The sequence below is a fragment of the Idiotropiscis lumnitzeri genome, chromosome 4 (assembly GCF_059441095.1).
Source record: "Idiotropiscis lumnitzeri isolate Australia: NSW breed Sydney's pygmy pipehorse chromosome 4, RoL_Ilum_1.0, whole genome shotgun sequence".
Lineage (NCBI taxonomy): Eukaryota > Metazoa > Chordata > Actinopteri > Syngnathiformes > Syngnathidae > Idiotropiscis > Idiotropiscis lumnitzeri.
In genome coordinates, this window is record NC_142394.1 from 27,979,391 (window position 1) to 27,995,463 (window position 16,073).

Consider the following 16,073-nt stretch of genomic DNA (forward strand, 5'->3'; position numbering starts at 1 on the left):
TCAACGGAGCAGCATTTTAATAGTGACAGACTACAAATGAACTACAGTACATTAATTTAATGTTTCACACACACACACGCGCGCGCGCACACACGCACGAGTACACACAGATCACGTGTTTGTATCTCAGTTTGTCATCATAGTTTACAACAAACATTAAGTCATAAAATGTTATTGTGGAAATGATCACACCTTTTGCATCATTTCACGTTGCCATGTTATTTCAATCACAGTTCAGTAAGTTTTGATTGGCTCACCAACCCCGCTCACCATCACACTTGAAATATTATTTCCTTGTTCAGTCACAGCATGAATTGATAGCTGGTTACTCTTATGACTAAATATGCAAATGTGACAACACGTGAGTATTAATCATGGACTTCGTATGCTTTGGCTCACAGTTGGAATAGATTGTAGAATATACATTTTCTTATGATAACGCTCCATAGGTTGTATAAATTGGGTGTTAATGCTGTTTTACATCATAATGCTAAGTATTAAAAGGATTGACCCTTTGTAAAGGAGCAGCCCTCCACCGCTGTCGAAGTTCAGCTCAGGGAGTCCAAACGGCCGAGACCATCGGATGCTTTTCGGGGGTTCATATGACGGCAACGGAAGGATGCTGTCAGGCTCATTAGCTGCTTGGCTAATGAGCAAAGTAGCTGGTGAGCAAGCACATCTGTTGATGTTTTGAAGCCACGTTGATGCCTGCTTTCCCTTTATTATTTGTATTCCTTGTCTTGCTACGCTAACAAAAGTACAACTAAGTGAGGCGACTAGTAGCCTTTGCCTTCTGTCTTTTGTGCAAATCTGAGCTTGAAGTTATTGTGCTCAGCTCAGCTAACATTTGGCTTCAGGTGGTTAGCATAGAAATGCGAGCCTGCCTTCCGTTTTGGACCATTTGCAGATTTTGAGCGGCATCGACGGACGGTTACCATAGCAACGTGACAACGGGAACGCAGGCACGAACGATCGCAGCAGGACTCGCTAGCGGGTGACTGTTCCTTTAAAAGTGATTGGTCGTGGCAGAGGGGGGTGGTGCTCTTCCCGGGTCACGTGATTGTCTCGACTGAAGTTCTGCTTCTGGTTCCGGTCTCAGGATTAGGCCGGGCTTGCTTCAAAGCGCCAGGGGTTCTGGTTCTTTGGTCGTGATCCAGCTGCAGTCGCGTCCGCCGACCAACATTCAGGCACTCTGGAATTCGGACAATTGGCTTTTCTAACTAGGAACAAACCATTGGAAGAACAATCGACGGATCCACGCAACTTTTCCAGGATCCTCGAGGGGAACTCGTCGCCGCGTAAAACGTCCCGGGAAATATTTGGGCACATAGGAATTGAAAAACCAGGCCCCAGAAGTCTGAGCACAACAGCTCTGAGCCTTTTAGGAACGCAGAATCTGCCAATGAATTCAGTTTTTCATGGAAGATTCGGGAGTCGGCTTCCTGTGGGCTTCTTCTCCTCCGAAACCCAGTGAGACCAGAGCCAGAGAGATGCGCTTCGTCAACAACACTTTGGGGTACTCGAGTCCAGTGTCCTTACACAGGTCAGAACATTTTTTGTTTGTTTGTTTGTGTGTGGGTGTGTGTGTGTGTGTGCGTGCGTGTTTGTGTGTGAAGGAGGCGGAAGGGTTGCCATGGCGACGGCCTTCAGGACTTGTCATCGTAGAGGTCAAGAGGGGCCTGAAGGTCCGGCAGCTCCGTGCGAGGCGGAGGCGTCGATGAGAAGAAGTGATCACCTGCACACACGCAAACACACACACAAATGAAACAAAATTATTCACTCTTAAAAAAAAAAGTCAGCATCTTAAAGGGTTCTGTGTAAAAAAAAAAAAAATATCCCAAAAATCTACATAAAAAATAAAAATAAAAATAATGTCAATATAAAGAAAATCTGTGTAAAAGATGCAATAAAAATAATATGCAGTGTACAAAAAAACCATCTCAAAATGTTCTGTGCAATGTTTGCTCACCAGCCCCCACCTCCACTAAAAATAAAACTAAATCAACCACAAATGCAGAGGAATTGACAAATACGCCCCAATCTTACTGGTGACGGCAATGGCGATGTCAGTGGGGGTGTGGGGCGGGGCCTCCGGGCGGGGCGGGCTGAGCGGCTCCAAACTGACGGCAGGTCGACCGCTGCGCCGGCCGGGCTGCCCTCTCGGGCCAGCGGGCACCAGACCCCCACCGGGACGCTCCGCTTCCAGGACCTCGCTGTCCACGCACGGGACGCCGCTCTGCACGCCAAACACACGCAACGTCGTTGATGTCAGCAATGGCGACGTCAGCACGCAACACGGCGGACGTCCGGAGAAAAGTGGACTCACCGCGATGCCGAGAGCCTTGAGGATGTTGAGTTTGCACATGGGACACGTGCAGTGCTCGTTCAGCCACGGATCCACGCATGCCTTGTGGAACACGTGCCTGTATGCGCACGCACACACACACACACACACACACATACCGACATCGGCATCTCCATGACAACAGGACAAAAGATTGCTAGCACGGAGGTCGGATTTGACAAGGCTTTGGCGTCATCTTGTGGCATTTTAGAGCATTTCAGAGCGCGCCCATAAACTGCATGAACATCATCGGTGTCAGACCGGGCCCGTCACATCGTTTTATGGGGCCTGCCAAAGCAAATCATGCATTTCATCTTTGGACCAAAATTTCAAATTGTCTTGTCGTAAATAAATATTTTTTTGTGCGTCATTTTACAGCAACAAACAATAAATATATATGCGTCATACTTTGGAAGTTGCACAGGCGTTACTCCGGGGTCCTAAGCCTACGATAATAAGTGGCCGGTGGCCATCACCTGACTTACTTGCAGGGAAGGATGCGGACGATGTCATTCAGCTGGTACGCTTCAATACAAACTGCACAGTGGTTGAAGTCAGGATCCGTCTCCTACACACACAACACACACACACACACACACACACACAATTTCAAATCAAACCTGCGTGTAGAAGAAAACACACACATTTTACCTTATCTCCTTTCTTCACCGTCCTGGTGCTCAATTTCCCGATGGCCTTCTTGGCTGCGTCACCCAGACGACGCTGATGTGAGACCAACAGAAGACATCATTATCACTCACACAAACACACACACGCACACACACTTACATGCCCACGGTGAGGCGCGCCGCCGTATCGTATCTTCTGTATGAAGTAGAAGATGAGCCAAGCAGAGGAGATGATCATGAGCACGATGAAGGAGATGGACACGAAGACCAGCGACCCTCGGTTGATGTTCTTGGTGGGAATGCGCTGACCCACCAACACCGTCACCACCACACTCAGGTTCCTCTCCAGGTGGGCCAGGATGTCTTTGCCGTAACCTTCCGTGATCATCACCGCCACCGTGTCGCCCGTACCTGAAGGCAACACCAAAGAAGGCGGACGTGAGTACCGACAGTATACGACGCGGCGCCAACGGCCAGCAGGAACGCCAGATGAGGTGTCCTGAACGGGACCATCTGGCCCAAGAGCAAGGCCATCAGGACCGGGGCGTTCTCAGAGTCCGACTTTAATGCTGGCCCAATGACCCCTGTGGTGACACCGACCTTCATGGCCCATCTTGACGGTCTTGTTGGTGGAGTTGTTGTAGATGAGCACGGCGGAGGCATTGAAGGAGGCGGCCTTCAGGATTTTCTCCTTGAACGTGCAATTTCCTCTCTGGAGCAGTGCCACCCACTGTACGCCACGAGGAGGAGCCACAAAGCGCGTGTTGGGGTCACAGCCTTGGCGATCCACCACTGCACACACACGCAAAAAAATGGATTTGGACGTCATAATTCACCATGCACAGGAAATCTGAGTGAAAGCTTGATAATTGTGCTTTTGTGCTTGTTTGGGTGCGTAGACGGGCGCAAGTTTACTTCCGTGGCGCGGCGCGGGCGTGACGACGAGCAGAGCGCGGGTGTCGACTTTCGGTGAGTTCTGTCCGTAGGTTCCGTCTTCGCTGCTCATGATGTGGACGGCGTGTCCTCGCGCGTCCATCACACTGGCATTGACCGTGGCGCTCACATACTCCTCCGACGTCAACACGGCACTGCCGCGGTCCGGGCGGCCCGCCCGCACCCACCAGGTCTGAACCAGGATCAGGACCAGCACCGAGGGGATGCGCAGCCCGGTCCGGCTGAGGGACATCATGCTGCCCTCATCCAAAACTGTTGGCAGGAAAAAAGGAAAGGTGTAACAATTCATTGATTAATCAACATCAAATCAATGATCCAATAAGTCAACAAGTATTTTGATAATTGATCCCTTGTTCAGAGACCTTGTTGAACTTAAACCTGTCCAATTTATTGGAATTTCAGCCTCTCAACATTAATTCTACTCCAGTTTCTGACATCCTTGATAAAAACAGTTGAAATCAAATACTTTTAATTATTTATACAATTACCAACACGTTTGCAATTTGTCTGACAGATGTGACAGACCAAACCAGGAACTAGTCTCCTCCATGTTTTTTCAGCAGGAGAGCTTCCCATTTCCTGCCCTTTACGCGTCCTCCACTCGCCTTAAACTCCTCTAATTTTGCCCATTTCAATATCTTGACGTCCTACGCCAGCGTCTAATTTATGCGTAACTTCTAAAGCGTCTTTAGTAAGTGTGTCTCCTTCGAGGGACGTCCAGTGCAGGAGGACAGATGACCTCTTGATCGTCATCATCCTGCCCCCCTCCAGGCCTGCTGACATTGAGTGTGCGTTTGTTTGTTGTGCTGCTTTGGCTTGAAGAGGAGCTCAAAATGCCTCCCATCCCGAAATCAGGTTGCAATTAAGGAACCCGTGGCCGACTTACGTCTTTGTCGAGGCGCGTGCACGCGGACGCACAGGCGGCCTTCCTTCCTTCCTGATGTCTGTGGAGCGGCGTCCTGACAGGCAGGGGTCGAGTTTGCGTGTGTGTGGGGGGGCTGGGGGTCCTCGTTAGCGGGATGCTCGCTCGTTCTTACTGTTGTTTTTCTTGTTGTTGTTTCCACTGTTGTAGTTGTGCGCGTCTCCTCAAGCCTTTTTGGCTTTGTTTTGGTTCCGCTAACGCTGGAACGCTGCGGAAGCGCCAAACAACACCGCTGTGACGCAGCGCGCATGCGCACACACCAAGCGTGTGTGCGTGTGTGTGTACTTTGTGTTACAAGCGAGATGTTCGTCAAAGATCGCGAGAACATCCAGTTGTTGAAAAGCCCCCCCCCATTTTTGTCCAACTGTTGAAAAGTAATCGCCATTGTAGCTTTTGACTGACTTTACGAGAAATTATGAAGGAAAACATTTTTGCTGCTTCACGGTAATATACAAATAACATAGCTAAAAAAATAACAAATCAACAGAAAACTCATAATCTTAACGTTTCGTGTCATTTCTAATGATATACACTGCTTTTACCCCCTTTTTTCCCTTCAGTATTTTTGTTATGCTGTTCTATTCTTTGTATAAGTGGAAAGAAACAAGCAAAGCAAGAATTTCATTGCCCCAGGCTACCGTTGTTTTTTCTGTGCAGTATAATTCGATAAATGCAGAGTGATTTTTTTTTCCATGAAAGAAAAAAAGAGAAGCCAAATGAATAGGGAAGTGGAAGAACATCTGACGATCAGATGATGATCTCAGTCTGCTTCCTGCAAGCTAAACGATGACGAACTGCCCACATAACCTCCAAAACTGACAGGAACAAGACATGAACCTCATGCACAGGGCGAAGTACTCTGATTACAAAGTTACTGGACTACTTGCACATATGAAGAGAGGTGGTTGTGTAGACGCAGCTTAGAATGACGTCGTGTACATTTTCAGAATGTTTGCGCATTCTTCGGACACGGGGACTTGAGGCGTTACCATGGCAACAGTAGCGTTTAAACCACAGACGGGAAGTGTCCTTATCGGGATCGGACAGTGACGCGAAGACAGGAAACGGGGCGAATAGTTTCCACATTTGCAGCCGCCACTGCGTGTGCGGGACCATTTAGGCACTACCCAGCATGCATTGCAACTCACACTGATGACCACTCTCGAGATGCGAGAGAACCTACTCCTGAAAAGAACTCCTCTCCTCAACGCGGTGCAACACGCGCACATCTGGACCACATCAGACTTCATCTAGAACGAGACCGAGTAACGACACGTGGCTCGGTTGTCCAGAAGAAAAAAGAAAGAATAAGAACAACAAAAAGGAAAAGGAAGAAAGAAGAAAAATAAAATGAGAATGGTGTAAAATGACAAAGTCATCCAAGAGTAGTAATGAACTTCAAAAAAGAGGAAAAACAAGAAGAGGACTAAGAAGAAATTGAATTTGAGAAAAAAAAATCCCCACAAGAGAAAATCAAGATAAAGACGAAGGAAGATGAGTTGCTGGAGGATAACGATGAAGTGGTTTGGGACTCCGGTTTTGATCTGGCTGCTGTGGTCCGTCCTCGTCGTGTCGTCTTCGTCATCTTCTGGTCCCACTGAGGAATGTTCCGGCATGTCCATGCGTGAGTTGACTCTTCATGTTTCAAACCATCCTTTTCAGCAAATTCAAACATGACTCAGCTAGTTTGCTTCAACATACCTTCGACCAATCTAACCTCTCTGCACGCAAGAAATATGTGTGCTGGTCTGAAGACCGAGACATGCTCAGAGAAGGACAGCTTTTGAAAACTGAAGGTCTCAACAAAGAAACATTTGCCCTTGGCAGGTCTAAAAGTTGACCCATTCTGGTCTCTGCTGGTCCAAATACTGAAACATGCTCTGCTGCTTGCAGGTCCAGACAAGAATTTATGATCAGTTCTTGGCAATGAACATGTTCTGTTGACGTTAGAGAGAGAGAACATCCAGAGGAAAGATTGCAACTAAATTGGTAGAAGGAAGATGAGGATGAGGCTTCCGGGAAGCGAGCTCAAGGAAGACCTAAGAGAAGGTTGATTGATATCGTGAGGGAAAATTACACCGTAGAGTTAATACTCGCAGCGCCACTGCCACCTACTGGAGTGGACGTGCAATTACACTTTATTGTATTACAGCAAAAAAATAAAAAAGCATGTTCCCCAGGTTCACACGTGCCCCCCCCCCCCCCCCCCATCAACATCGCACCGCGACCCCCCCAGGGGGGCCCGCTCCACTTTTTGAGAAGAACTGATTTTATGCAAGGAAGGATTAGACCACCAAATATGAAATGTTATTCACTGGACCGTAAGTCTGAATTTGAACTGAAACTCAAACGTCTTCAGTATGGAACAAAAACAAAGGAATGGATCGTGCCGTTCCAGTCCTGTTAACGGGGACCGTATGGCTTGGCTGTACCAAAACACAAACATTGGAGGCTCAACAAATAAAAAAAGTCACAGAGAGTCAGCGCACATCCTTACAAGTATTTGTAAAGTCGGACGCTGTTTACACTTCTTGCACTAATAAACAGATGACTGTTTTCTGGGACAAAGAACAAATGCGGGAAATGACACACTCTAAGTTGAAGTTGCTCAATCAAGCACATCAGTTTTGAATTACGTACTTGAGTTCAGGCAGCTGTTTTAGGGAATAAAGAGAAGTCGTCCACCTGGATGACGGACATTCAGCTGGATGAAGTATCAGGCCAAAATGTCAACTGGCTAAAAGAACTCATCATTACCCCAAAAATAATTTGTCTGAACACAAGAATTCTTAAAACTTCTCACCTGACTGACTGCCCGAGCGGATGCGTTTATGGGATTTTCTTTTTTTTTTTTTTTTTTACAGCCGCTTGTTTGCTGCAGCACTGGATTGGCTCCAACAATAGACCAATTCTTTGCTTTACTTGGCCAGTCAAGATGATTTTAATTTGATTTACTAGACCTCTCTCAAGCACGGCGGGACTTGATCGGACACTTAGAGGCTAGCCTGGGAAGGAGGACATTCCGTCCCCTACGACAACTTGAGTTACCTCTAGTTTATCTTGACTCCGGATCCTCCATCTTGTCTGTAAGTTGCTTCACTCGAGAGGTCGATGATGTGAGCTGCGTTTCGAGCTCATCAACACGGTTCGAGTGCTGCTTAGCGGACCCTCGATCGTCCTCGAGGCTGCGTAACTTTAGCACCAATTCGCGCTCTCCAAGGCTTCGTGTCGAGGAAGCTTGAGATATTTCTCAGCAAAGTCCTTTGGCGTGTTTTTATTTCTATCTTAGCGTACAGGTCCGTTGAAAGTGAAGACACTGACATAAGACAGACTGTCCAGAGGCTTTGCTCGTGTCTTTTACTCAGTGAGACGTGTTGTGGTCTACGCAGGTCTCCGAGCCTTTCGGCTGAAGGTGTCGTGCAACATGACCACTCTGAACGAGAAGCAGCTGAAGGAGATCCAGGCCCCGACCACCATGTTGTATCTCCCGGCGCTCTACCTCCTGGCATTGGTGCTGGGTCTTCCGGCCAACCTACTGGCGCTTTGGATCCTGACGTTCAGAACCAAGCGTCTCCCGTCCACCGTGTTGCTCATCAACCTGACGGTGGTGGACTCTCTGCTGCTGCTGGCGCTGCCCTTTCGTATCGTTTACCACTTCAGAGGGAGTCACTGGGACCTGGGGGAGCCCTTCTGCCGCATGGTCACGGCTCTCTTTTACGGGAACATGTACGGGTCGGTGCTGTGCCTGGCGCTGGTGGCCCTGGACCGCTATGTGGCCTTGGTGCACCCGTTTGGTGCCAAGACCCTGCGCAGCCGGCGGACGTCCCTGCAAATGACGGCTCTGGTGTGGGCGGCGGTGGCGGCGGCCATGTTGCCGCTGCTAATATCGCAGCAGACGTACGCTCTGGACCAGCCCGACATCACCACCTGCCACGACGCGCTGCCCCAGCGGGAGCAGGAGAACTTCTTCCTGCCCTACTTCGCCACCCTCTTCACGCTGGGCTTCTTGCTGCCCTTTGTCGTCATCGTGTTCTGCCACTGCGGCGTCCTGCGCGCCCTGCTGGCCGAGGGGGAGCGTTACGCCCATGCCGTGCGGGTAACGCTGCTGGTGCTGTTGGTGTTTGTGGTTTGCGTGCTGCCCAGTAACGTCCTGCTGCTCCTCACCTATGCCGGTGACGGCGACGGCGTAGGGGAGGACGTCTACGTGCCATACATGCTCAGCTTAGCCGTTAGCACCTTCAGCAGCTGCGTGGACCCATTCATCTTCTACTACGTGTCGGCTGATTTCAGGGACAAAGCCAAGAGTGTGCTGTGCTGCCGCAGCAGTGCTCCACTGCCGGCCAACCTGCGGAAAAAAGCATCTTATTCCTCGTCCTCGCCCGGGCCCAAGACAAAAGTCACCCTTCTGTCTGTCTCCACGCAGAACTCTTGCAGGACCTGAATGTCACCACACCACTGTGCTTGCACAAGAAAGTCTGTGACGTGCAGTAGTTGAGAGCATGTGACCACAGGCAGGAATGCGTCCACTCGCCTGCTCAAGACAGCCCAAGATGGCAAAGTCCAAGATTGCCTTGTCCGCCATGGAGATGATTGTGGACTTCTTTCGGAAAACTCCCTCACATCGACACCAACAATTTCATGAAAATCAAAACAGAACAGAATCACTTTGTGGGCATTCCGACTTAAACGTCTGAACATGTTAACCGCTATTTTCCATTAATTGCTTCATCGCCTCTTTATGTTAAAATATGTACAGTAGCACACAAAAAGTGTGGGAAAAAAAGATGGTAGCTTCTGTTTAATCTGTTTTCTGACACTTCAACTAATTCTGCTCATGTCTTATCTAAGAATCAACGTCGTCATTGCACACACAACCTACATTTCCTCCTGTGGCTCTATAACCAACACTCATACTGTATGAGTAGTGAAATTCTGGACCTGCTACATGTAAAAAAAAAAAATGTTTTAAATGAAACGTGCTCTCATAGGTAACCGCTTCTTATTTTCTCATTTGTTAAGAATTTTTTGTGACCTGAGATTGATTTTTGTGTATGGTACCATTTCTACATGTTCCATCCGTTTGTCATGGTGAATTGTCTTAGGATGTGTTTCATGATGGTACTCACCTTATCAGGCGAAATTTAGCCACTGTCCTTACAGAACTAAATGGACGCCTTAGTGTTGATATGTTGATTCAAAACCGCAAATAAACACTTCCCAAAAGCTACTATCTCAATACATTTAAAGTCTAGTTGTGTCTTGGAATAATTAGTTTAGCGCGCATCAATATGAAAAGTGTTGTCATTAAGTTGAGACGTGACAGTTCTGTTTCTGCTAAATGAATGAAAGTCACACACGACATTGAATACCGCTCCAACATGGCGGCATTATTGCCGCGCAGCATGACGGGCACGTGACTTTCTGGTGAGTGCTCCTCCCGTCCATGAGGGGTCGCTGTGGGTGGATTTGGGGCGTCAACGTAGACAGGAAAACAACGTAGTCATCGTCAGTTACACGTGCAAGCGCAACGCCAGAATGTTGTCGCGATTAAAAGCCAAAGTGGGTTCGGTTCTGCTACCGGGAGACGAGTTCTCGTTGGACGCAACAGCCGCCGACACCATCTCACTGGCGGGCCCCTCCAAGGCGGACAAAGTGGTTTGTGGGCCCGGGCTGCGGCGCTGTGGTGACCGCCTGATGGTGTATAAAAGCGGACTTCTGCGACACAAAGAGCCCAACATGTTCTGGATGGATGCTCAACACAAAAGGGTGACGAACAATTCACTACACGCGCCGCAAATGTCTTCATTTTTCTCTCCAATCCTAATTTTTCGCGTCCGAACGTTGTCAAAAAGTTAGAGGAGTCTGGGGCGTTGGTGATGTCATCAAGAGGCGACTCAAGACAGGATTTAAAAAATGTAATAAAACTATTGTTTAGCTTGGGTCCAAAAATGTATGCACTTCTGTTTATGTCAACAGGGAAGTATATTTAGAATCAGTTACATTAGCATCTGAACACGAGTAAACAAAAAGTGTTTCAGCCGCGTCATGTGAAATATCACGTCAAAAAAATATTCAAATATTCTTCGCTAAGGAGGACACCACTATATTACAGTTAACATTGAAACTATTTTAACTAACAAGAGCTATTTGCACAAGGCCATGTTACAAACTATAATAATGTAATATTTGAAAGGAGTTCGGTTTCCAGAGGAACAAACCCTTGTGAATCACGCTGGAAGCTAAGTGTGTGCGTGTGTGTCGGTTTAGTACGTTCCTGCCAAAGGAGAGACTGTCATCGGCATCGTGACGTCCAAATCCGGTGACGTGTTCAAGGTGGACATCGGTGGAAGTGAGCAGGCATCTTTGTCCTACTTGGCTTTCGAAGGCGCCACCAAGAGGAACCGACCCAATATCCAGGTGCGGCTGTGAGGGGGTGCGACATCCGTCTGCTGAATGGACACGTGTGTGTGTGTGTGTGTGTGTTAATCACGCCTCATTCCTCCTCATCTTTCTTTAGGTGGGCGACCTGCTGTTCGCTCAACTGATCGTAGCCAATAAGGACATGGAGGCAGAGCTGGTGTGTGTGGACAGCGCGGGACGGGCCAATGGGATGGGAGTGTTTGGAGCCGATGGTCTCCTCTTCAGGGTCTCACTGGGTCTCGCCAGGCGGTAAGCATGCACCGTACACCTACAGGGTGACTGAAAATGGCCCTAGATTTGTCATAGGGAGTTATTTTTCAATCACCAAATCTAGTTACCTAGATAATTTCTAGGAAGTCCACTGAAAATCCCTTTGCTGTATTGGGGAGTTAGCAATCAGTGAATGATTCCGAAGGCAGTAACTGTGTTTTCGGAATCACTCGTGACTCCTCAGTCATTACTCCCCCCCCCCCCCCCTCATTTACCATCACTGGCACTGTATAAGGTATATCTCTCCACCCTCCCATCCCAGGTTGTTGGCCCCCCAAAGTGATTTGCGGGCGGAGCTGGAGAAGTTGTTCCCATGCGAGATGGTGGTTGGGATGAACGGTCGGCTGTGGGTCAAGTCATCGAGTGTCCGCCGGACGCTGGTCTTAGCCAACCTGCTGGAGAGTAGCGAGAACATGACACCCACGCAGAGACGCGAGCTTTTCAGCAGACTGGCCCAGGGGGCGCTCTAGAGACGGGAATGCAAATGGAGGCGCCCAACACCCAGGCCCAAAAAAAGTGTGTGTGTGTGTGTGGAGGGGGATAGTATACAGTGGTGCCGCCTCATGAACTGTTCCGGAGATAACCTCTCATTTGATGAATATTAAATGTACTGTATGTGATGTATTATAAATATCAGAAAAATGTGTTGTTTTTTTTTTACATTGTATTTAATGTCACTACTGTTTTTTTTAAACAAAGTGCATTATGAAATTCTATTTTTCTTATAAAAAAAAGTACAAAAAATATTTTAGGTTTGCTGGAATTATTGGCATTTGCGTTCATTTCAGTGGGAATACATGATTTGAGTTGTGAGCACGGTCATGGGACAATCTCAAGATACCATGACTGAATATCGTCACGCTCTTAAAATAAATGGGCTTAGTTATATTTTGACCGAAAATGTTTTCCTTAAACGGTTGAAGATGCACTACTATAATCGGCTACATCTTTTCTGAAATAAATGACTCTGACCATTATTTTAGGAAGGAAACTATATAGAACAAATATAAGACATGGCAACAACATGCATACTTTGAATATTAACCTGGCTAAGTAAATTAAATTTTATGAAAAAAGTAAAAAAATTCTTGCAGCAAAATAAGCAAGCCCAATTTGTTCTTAGCTAATTAATTGTAATTCTCCTCGATAATGTCCAACTATTGGGTGGCGATGCACATTTAAGTTTGCATCCGACTAGTTAAATTCAGATAAAACCATACAATACCATACAAAAATTGTCTTTGTGATATGCATATTACATCGTCCATTATCACTATATCGTATTTTTTTTCAATATATTATGCATCCCTAATTAACACTGTACTTAAATATAACCCCAAAGCACGGAGGAAATGGAAGGACGTGCATACAAGTGAAATTCAATTGTGAACCATATTGGCAGCAAGTGAGAAAGCTCCGACTCAGACCCATCTATCGTTGGCAAATCACATCATGGAGATGATCAAGATGTTTTGCAAGAGACTAAACAAATAAACAAAAATGGACGCATGACCAATGACTGAAATACTCAAAAATCTGACGCCCTCTCTTTCTGTGCAAAGATTTTGCGTTTGTCTTTTTGAGAAGCGGCTGAATGGAGTCACAGCTCCCTCTAGTGGGCAAACAGCGCAAAGACTGAAGCACTGCCCAGCTCTTCCTCTTTTATGAGGAAGTAAGACTGTAATAGCGTATGATTATTTTTGAAGAGGTAATATAAGCCGATTCAAATTGAGTAGACCGAGCATGAGTACTTGTGGCTTTGTTGGGGGAGCTTGTCTCATCACCAATTGAGATGTTTTGTTCAAAAACAAGACTATCAATTTTCTTCAATAAACATTTATTTTCAAACAGTTTAAGAAAAATAGATTTTTTTTAACAACATTTTGTCTTTTTGTTTCCTCTACAGTAGCTTTGTGCCTTTTGTGCAACAGTAAAGCATTGTGGGTAGCACGGCACCTACCTGAAGCCACAAACAAGCAGACAGCACGGCGCAACGTGACATAACACACCAGCAGCACGGCAGCCAATCGAGCGCACGTTTACATTCGGGGACTCGCCACCAGCCGGAGACACTGCGGTCTTCTTCCGCATGACAGGACACTGTGGGGTCACATGACGTGTTTTTGGATGCCCGGTGTGAACTCCTTGGCATTGGGGTTCAAGATGCTCGGGATATTTGTCTGCACACCCACAACAAAAGTTCAAGTCAGACGTCGCCCTCTGCTGGGGGGAGCCACAAGAACTCCCGCCACTTGTAAGTCTACATTTGCAAGCTCTTCAGGTAAGAGCTGCCGTTCTACTAATTTTTTCCCCCCCTCTGACTTGTGAGTTACATCTTCATAACATCTTCATTCCTCTGAGATTATCAGTACAGCACTAATATAGGCCGTTCTACATAAAGGATAAAGACTATGCAAACACTGTTGCAGAACCACTTGTGTTCAGGGTGTTTTTTGAAAGGGTTCAAGCACTGCAACATGGATGCCAACTGGTGTTAGCATGAAGCTAGAGAGACATTTTTTAAATTGAGCGTGGCGGGGAACGGCCTTGAAGGTTCTTCTTGGATGAATTGTTTACAGTTTGTCAAGTCTGTTGAGTTGACATCACTGCACTCAAGTTTGGTTGGCCTCACAAGCCAAAGTATGCAAACATAAATAAATTAATAAACAAACGAATGACATCAAAAGTTGCAAGTCGGGTCAGTCGGAAAGCAAACATAGCCGCCTCACCGCCACCCGGTCCGCTCTCTGGCAGCGACTGTCCGGCAGGTCTCTGGCCGGGACGAACCACTCAGACGCCTCCTCTTCATCCAGCATCTCTTGGAAGCAACGCTCCATGAAGTCCTCTTCCCACAGTTCCTCCTCCACCTGCGTGACATCGGAGCCCACAACCAATCAGTAGGCGGCGGTGGCCGTCACCATGTTTCGCTGGGGCAGCCTGCCTCACCTGCCTGTTGAACTCCTCCTCATGCTCCATCCACATGTACTCGGCGAATGGCTCGGAATCTGACTGGCCACTTTGGTCACTCGGGGTGTTGTTGTCGTTGGCAACTGCCTGATTTAGCCTTGGATCTTTCATGGCACAGTTCCTGGCACGGGGACAGATGGCACAAATGCAGTTTGACCCTGACACGCAAACTCAATTGATGAAGATATCATAACTTTTGGGACATGCCGATCTGACGGTTCTTTGGAGCTTTAGTTCCTCTTTAAAATCGGGGATATCATGCAATCAGAGTCATTGTCGCAGCTGTCTCCCCATTTTTCTGATCTCCATCAAACCAAGATTTCAATCGCTGTTACCCTCCCTTTATCCATGTACGTAATTATGTTACGTCGTCATCCGCAGAAGTTGGGGTGTGGGGGTGGAGTAACGTTAGTACTATCATCCATTATCCAAACCGCTTTGCCTTTAACACTTTTGTTTGTAAATCCCTTTAAAATGTTGTACTACAGTAGTTTAATTCCGTGAAGCACATTAAATTGCATTGTAGATGAAATATGCCACAGAAATAAAGCTGCTTTTTTTCAGAGTCAACGTATTGCTAAAAGAGCATAAGTGCAGCTGTGTTTTTAGAAATATAAAACAAAAATCGCAAAGTGAATCAATACTAAAGTAAAAATAGCCGAATAAATTTGCTTAGGGGAGCAATAAAGTGTTTGTAATTGATTATTTGCCAGAGCACGACGGCTAAATGGTAGCAGCCCGACAAACAACATCGTTTGACGTCGCCGTGGCGACAACAATGTCAGTGGGACCAAATGGACTTTGTCAGTCGCCAAAATGACTTCATTGGTGTGTTCTTACCAATAAACTCGGTCGATGTTTTCTGTCTCGGTGCTGTCGCGCTCAAGACTGTAATGGCCGCCAGGCTGCTGTTTGTTTACCAGATAACGTCACGCGGTGCTCGCTTGGGATTGGCTTATATCTCGGCGGGGTCTTCCTGTACCAGCTGGCCAAGGAAAACGATGACGGGACAGGGTCGGAAAAGGAGAACTCAAGAGGAATGGAGCCAAGCTAAGACAAGTCTGTACCGTGTGCGCCACTGAAACGTCATGACGCCATGGAGCGAACCGACGTGCCCACGTGGCGGCCATGTTGGGTGGGACAACGTTCCTCACAAAGGCGAAGTATTGACATTGAAATGACCTCAACTTAACTCAATCACCTTCATTCATAGAGGACTTTAAAAACAACAACGTCCACATATTATATATATTGTGACATAAATTGTGTTTTTCATAACGCAACGTGCTTTGTGCTGACAAGCTGTCTCCCTGCATCAAGTTATTTGAGGAAATGTACAAAATGCTTATTAAATTAGATATTCCTTCATTTCATATTCCTTCATTTCTATGAATAAAGCAAATTGTGACGGAAGGTTTTCTGGGGCGTCAAAATGTGTTTTGATGAACGAAAAAAAACACATTTGATCGGAATCAGCCATCTTTGTTGTTTCCTGGAATACTTTGTGGTTGCAACTGGTACAACCTGAGTGAGATAAATCTGACTTTTCACCTTCCTGGAATGCGTC

General features: G+C 46.9%; 4 protein-coding genes across 4 annotated transcripts; 2 read left to right on the forward strand and 2 right to left on the reverse strand.

Annotated features, from left to right (window-relative positions):
• On the reverse strand, positions 1–5,131 carry LOC148338985 (E3 ubiquitin-protein ligase RNF130-like). Its single transcript, XM_088294838.1, has 9 exons — positions 4,814–5,131; positions 3,889–4,179; positions 3,574–3,765; positions 3,134–3,384; positions 2,996–3,067; positions 2,830–2,912; positions 2,327–2,423; positions 2,047–2,236; positions 1–1,735 (listed from the first exon to the last, which is right to left on the reverse strand). The coding sequence occupies exons 1-9, from the start codon at positions 5,097–5,099 to the stop codon at positions 1,647–1,649; spliced, it is 1,551 nt and encodes a 516-aa protein (XP_088150964.1). The 5' UTR covers positions 5,100–5,131; the 3' UTR covers positions 1–1,646.
• Positions 5,132–5,670: 539 nt separating this feature from the next.
• LOC148338986 (proteinase-activated receptor 4-like) lies at positions 5,671–10,072 on the forward strand. The gene is made up of 2 exons (XM_088294937.1): positions 5,671–6,473; positions 8,239–10,072. Exons 1-2 carry the CDS (start codon positions 6,344–6,346, stop codon positions 9,288–9,290), a joined length of 1,182 nt encoding a protein of 393 aa, XP_088151063.1. The 5' UTR covers positions 5,671–6,343; the 3' UTR covers positions 9,291–10,072.
• A 245-nt stretch (positions 10,073–10,317) lies between these two features.
• On the forward strand, positions 10,318–12,183 carry exosc3 (exosome component 3). The gene is made up of 4 exons (XM_088294174.1): positions 10,318–10,615; positions 11,117–11,266; positions 11,367–11,518; positions 11,802–12,183. Exons 1-4 carry the CDS (start codon positions 10,385–10,387, stop codon positions 12,007–12,009), a joined length of 741 nt encoding a protein of 246 aa, XP_088150300.1. The 5' UTR covers positions 10,318–10,384; the 3' UTR covers positions 12,010–12,183.
• Positions 12,184–13,359: 1,176 nt separating this feature from the next.
• LOC148338988 (polyadenylate-binding protein-interacting protein 2-like) lies at positions 13,360–15,586 on the reverse strand. Its single transcript, XM_088294938.1, has 4 exons — positions 15,347–15,586; positions 14,486–14,627; positions 14,269–14,406; positions 13,360–13,719 (listed from the first exon to the last, which is right to left on the reverse strand). The coding sequence occupies exons 2-4, from the start codon at positions 14,615–14,617 to the stop codon at positions 13,648–13,650; spliced, it is 342 nt and encodes a 113-aa protein (XP_088151064.1). The 5' UTR covers positions 14,618–14,627; positions 15,347–15,586; the 3' UTR covers positions 13,360–13,647.
• Positions 15,587–16,073: the final 487 nt, after the last annotated feature.

What these genes read in the sequence shown, in the direction of transcription:
- LOC148338985 (XM_088294838.1), bottom strand. Translation starts at nt 5,099, where the DNA reads ATGCGCGCTGCGTCACAGCGGTGTTGTTTGGCGCTTCCGCAGCGTTCC. An exon ending in GCCCGCGCCGCGCCACGGAA is followed by an intron (nt 3,766 to 3,888) that starts GTAAACTTGCGC and finishes GTGTGTGTGCAG; the next exon opens with TGGTGGATCGCCAAGGCTGT. An exon ending in GCGCGCCTCACCGTGGGCAT is followed by an intron (nt 3,068 to 3,133) that starts GTAAGTGTGTGT and finishes GTCTCACATCAG; the next exon opens with CGTCGTCTGGGTGACGCAGC.
- exosc3 (XM_088294174.1), top strand. Translation starts at nt 10,385, where the DNA reads ATGTTGTCGCGATTAAAAGCCAAAGTGGGTTCGGTTCTGCTACCGGGA. An exon ending in GGAACCGACCCAATATCCAG is followed by an intron (nt 11,267 to 11,366) that starts GTGCGGCTGTGA and finishes ATCTTTCTTTAG; the next exon opens with GTGGGCGACCTGCTGTTCGC. An exon ending in TCACTGGGTCTCGCCAGGCG is followed by an intron (nt 11,519 to 11,801) that starts GTAAGCATGCAC and finishes CTCCCATCCCAG; the next exon opens with GTTGTTGGCCCCCCAAAGTG.
- LOC148338988 (XM_088294938.1), bottom strand. Translation starts at nt 14,617, where the DNA reads ATGAAAGATCCAAGGCTAAATCAGGCAGTTGCCAACGACAACAACACC. An exon ending in AGGAGGAGTTCAACAGGCAG is followed by an intron (nt 14,407 to 14,485) that starts GTGAGGCAGGCT and finishes GATGTCACGCAG; the next exon opens with GTGGAGGAGGAACTGTGGGA. An exon ending in AGAGAGCGGACCGGGTGGCG is followed by an intron (nt 13,720 to 14,268) that starts GTGAGGCGGCTA and finishes GTGGGTGTGCAG; the next exon opens with ACAAATATCCCGAGCATCTT.
- LOC148338986 (XM_088294937.1), top strand. Translation starts at nt 6,344, where the DNA reads ATGAGTTGCTGGAGGATAACGATGAAGTGGTTTGGGACTCCGGTTTTG. An exon ending in ATGTTCCGGCATGTCCATGC is followed by an intron (nt 6,474 to 8,238) that starts GTGAGTTGACTC and finishes TGGTCTACGCAG; the next exon opens with GTCTCCGAGCCTTTCGGCTG.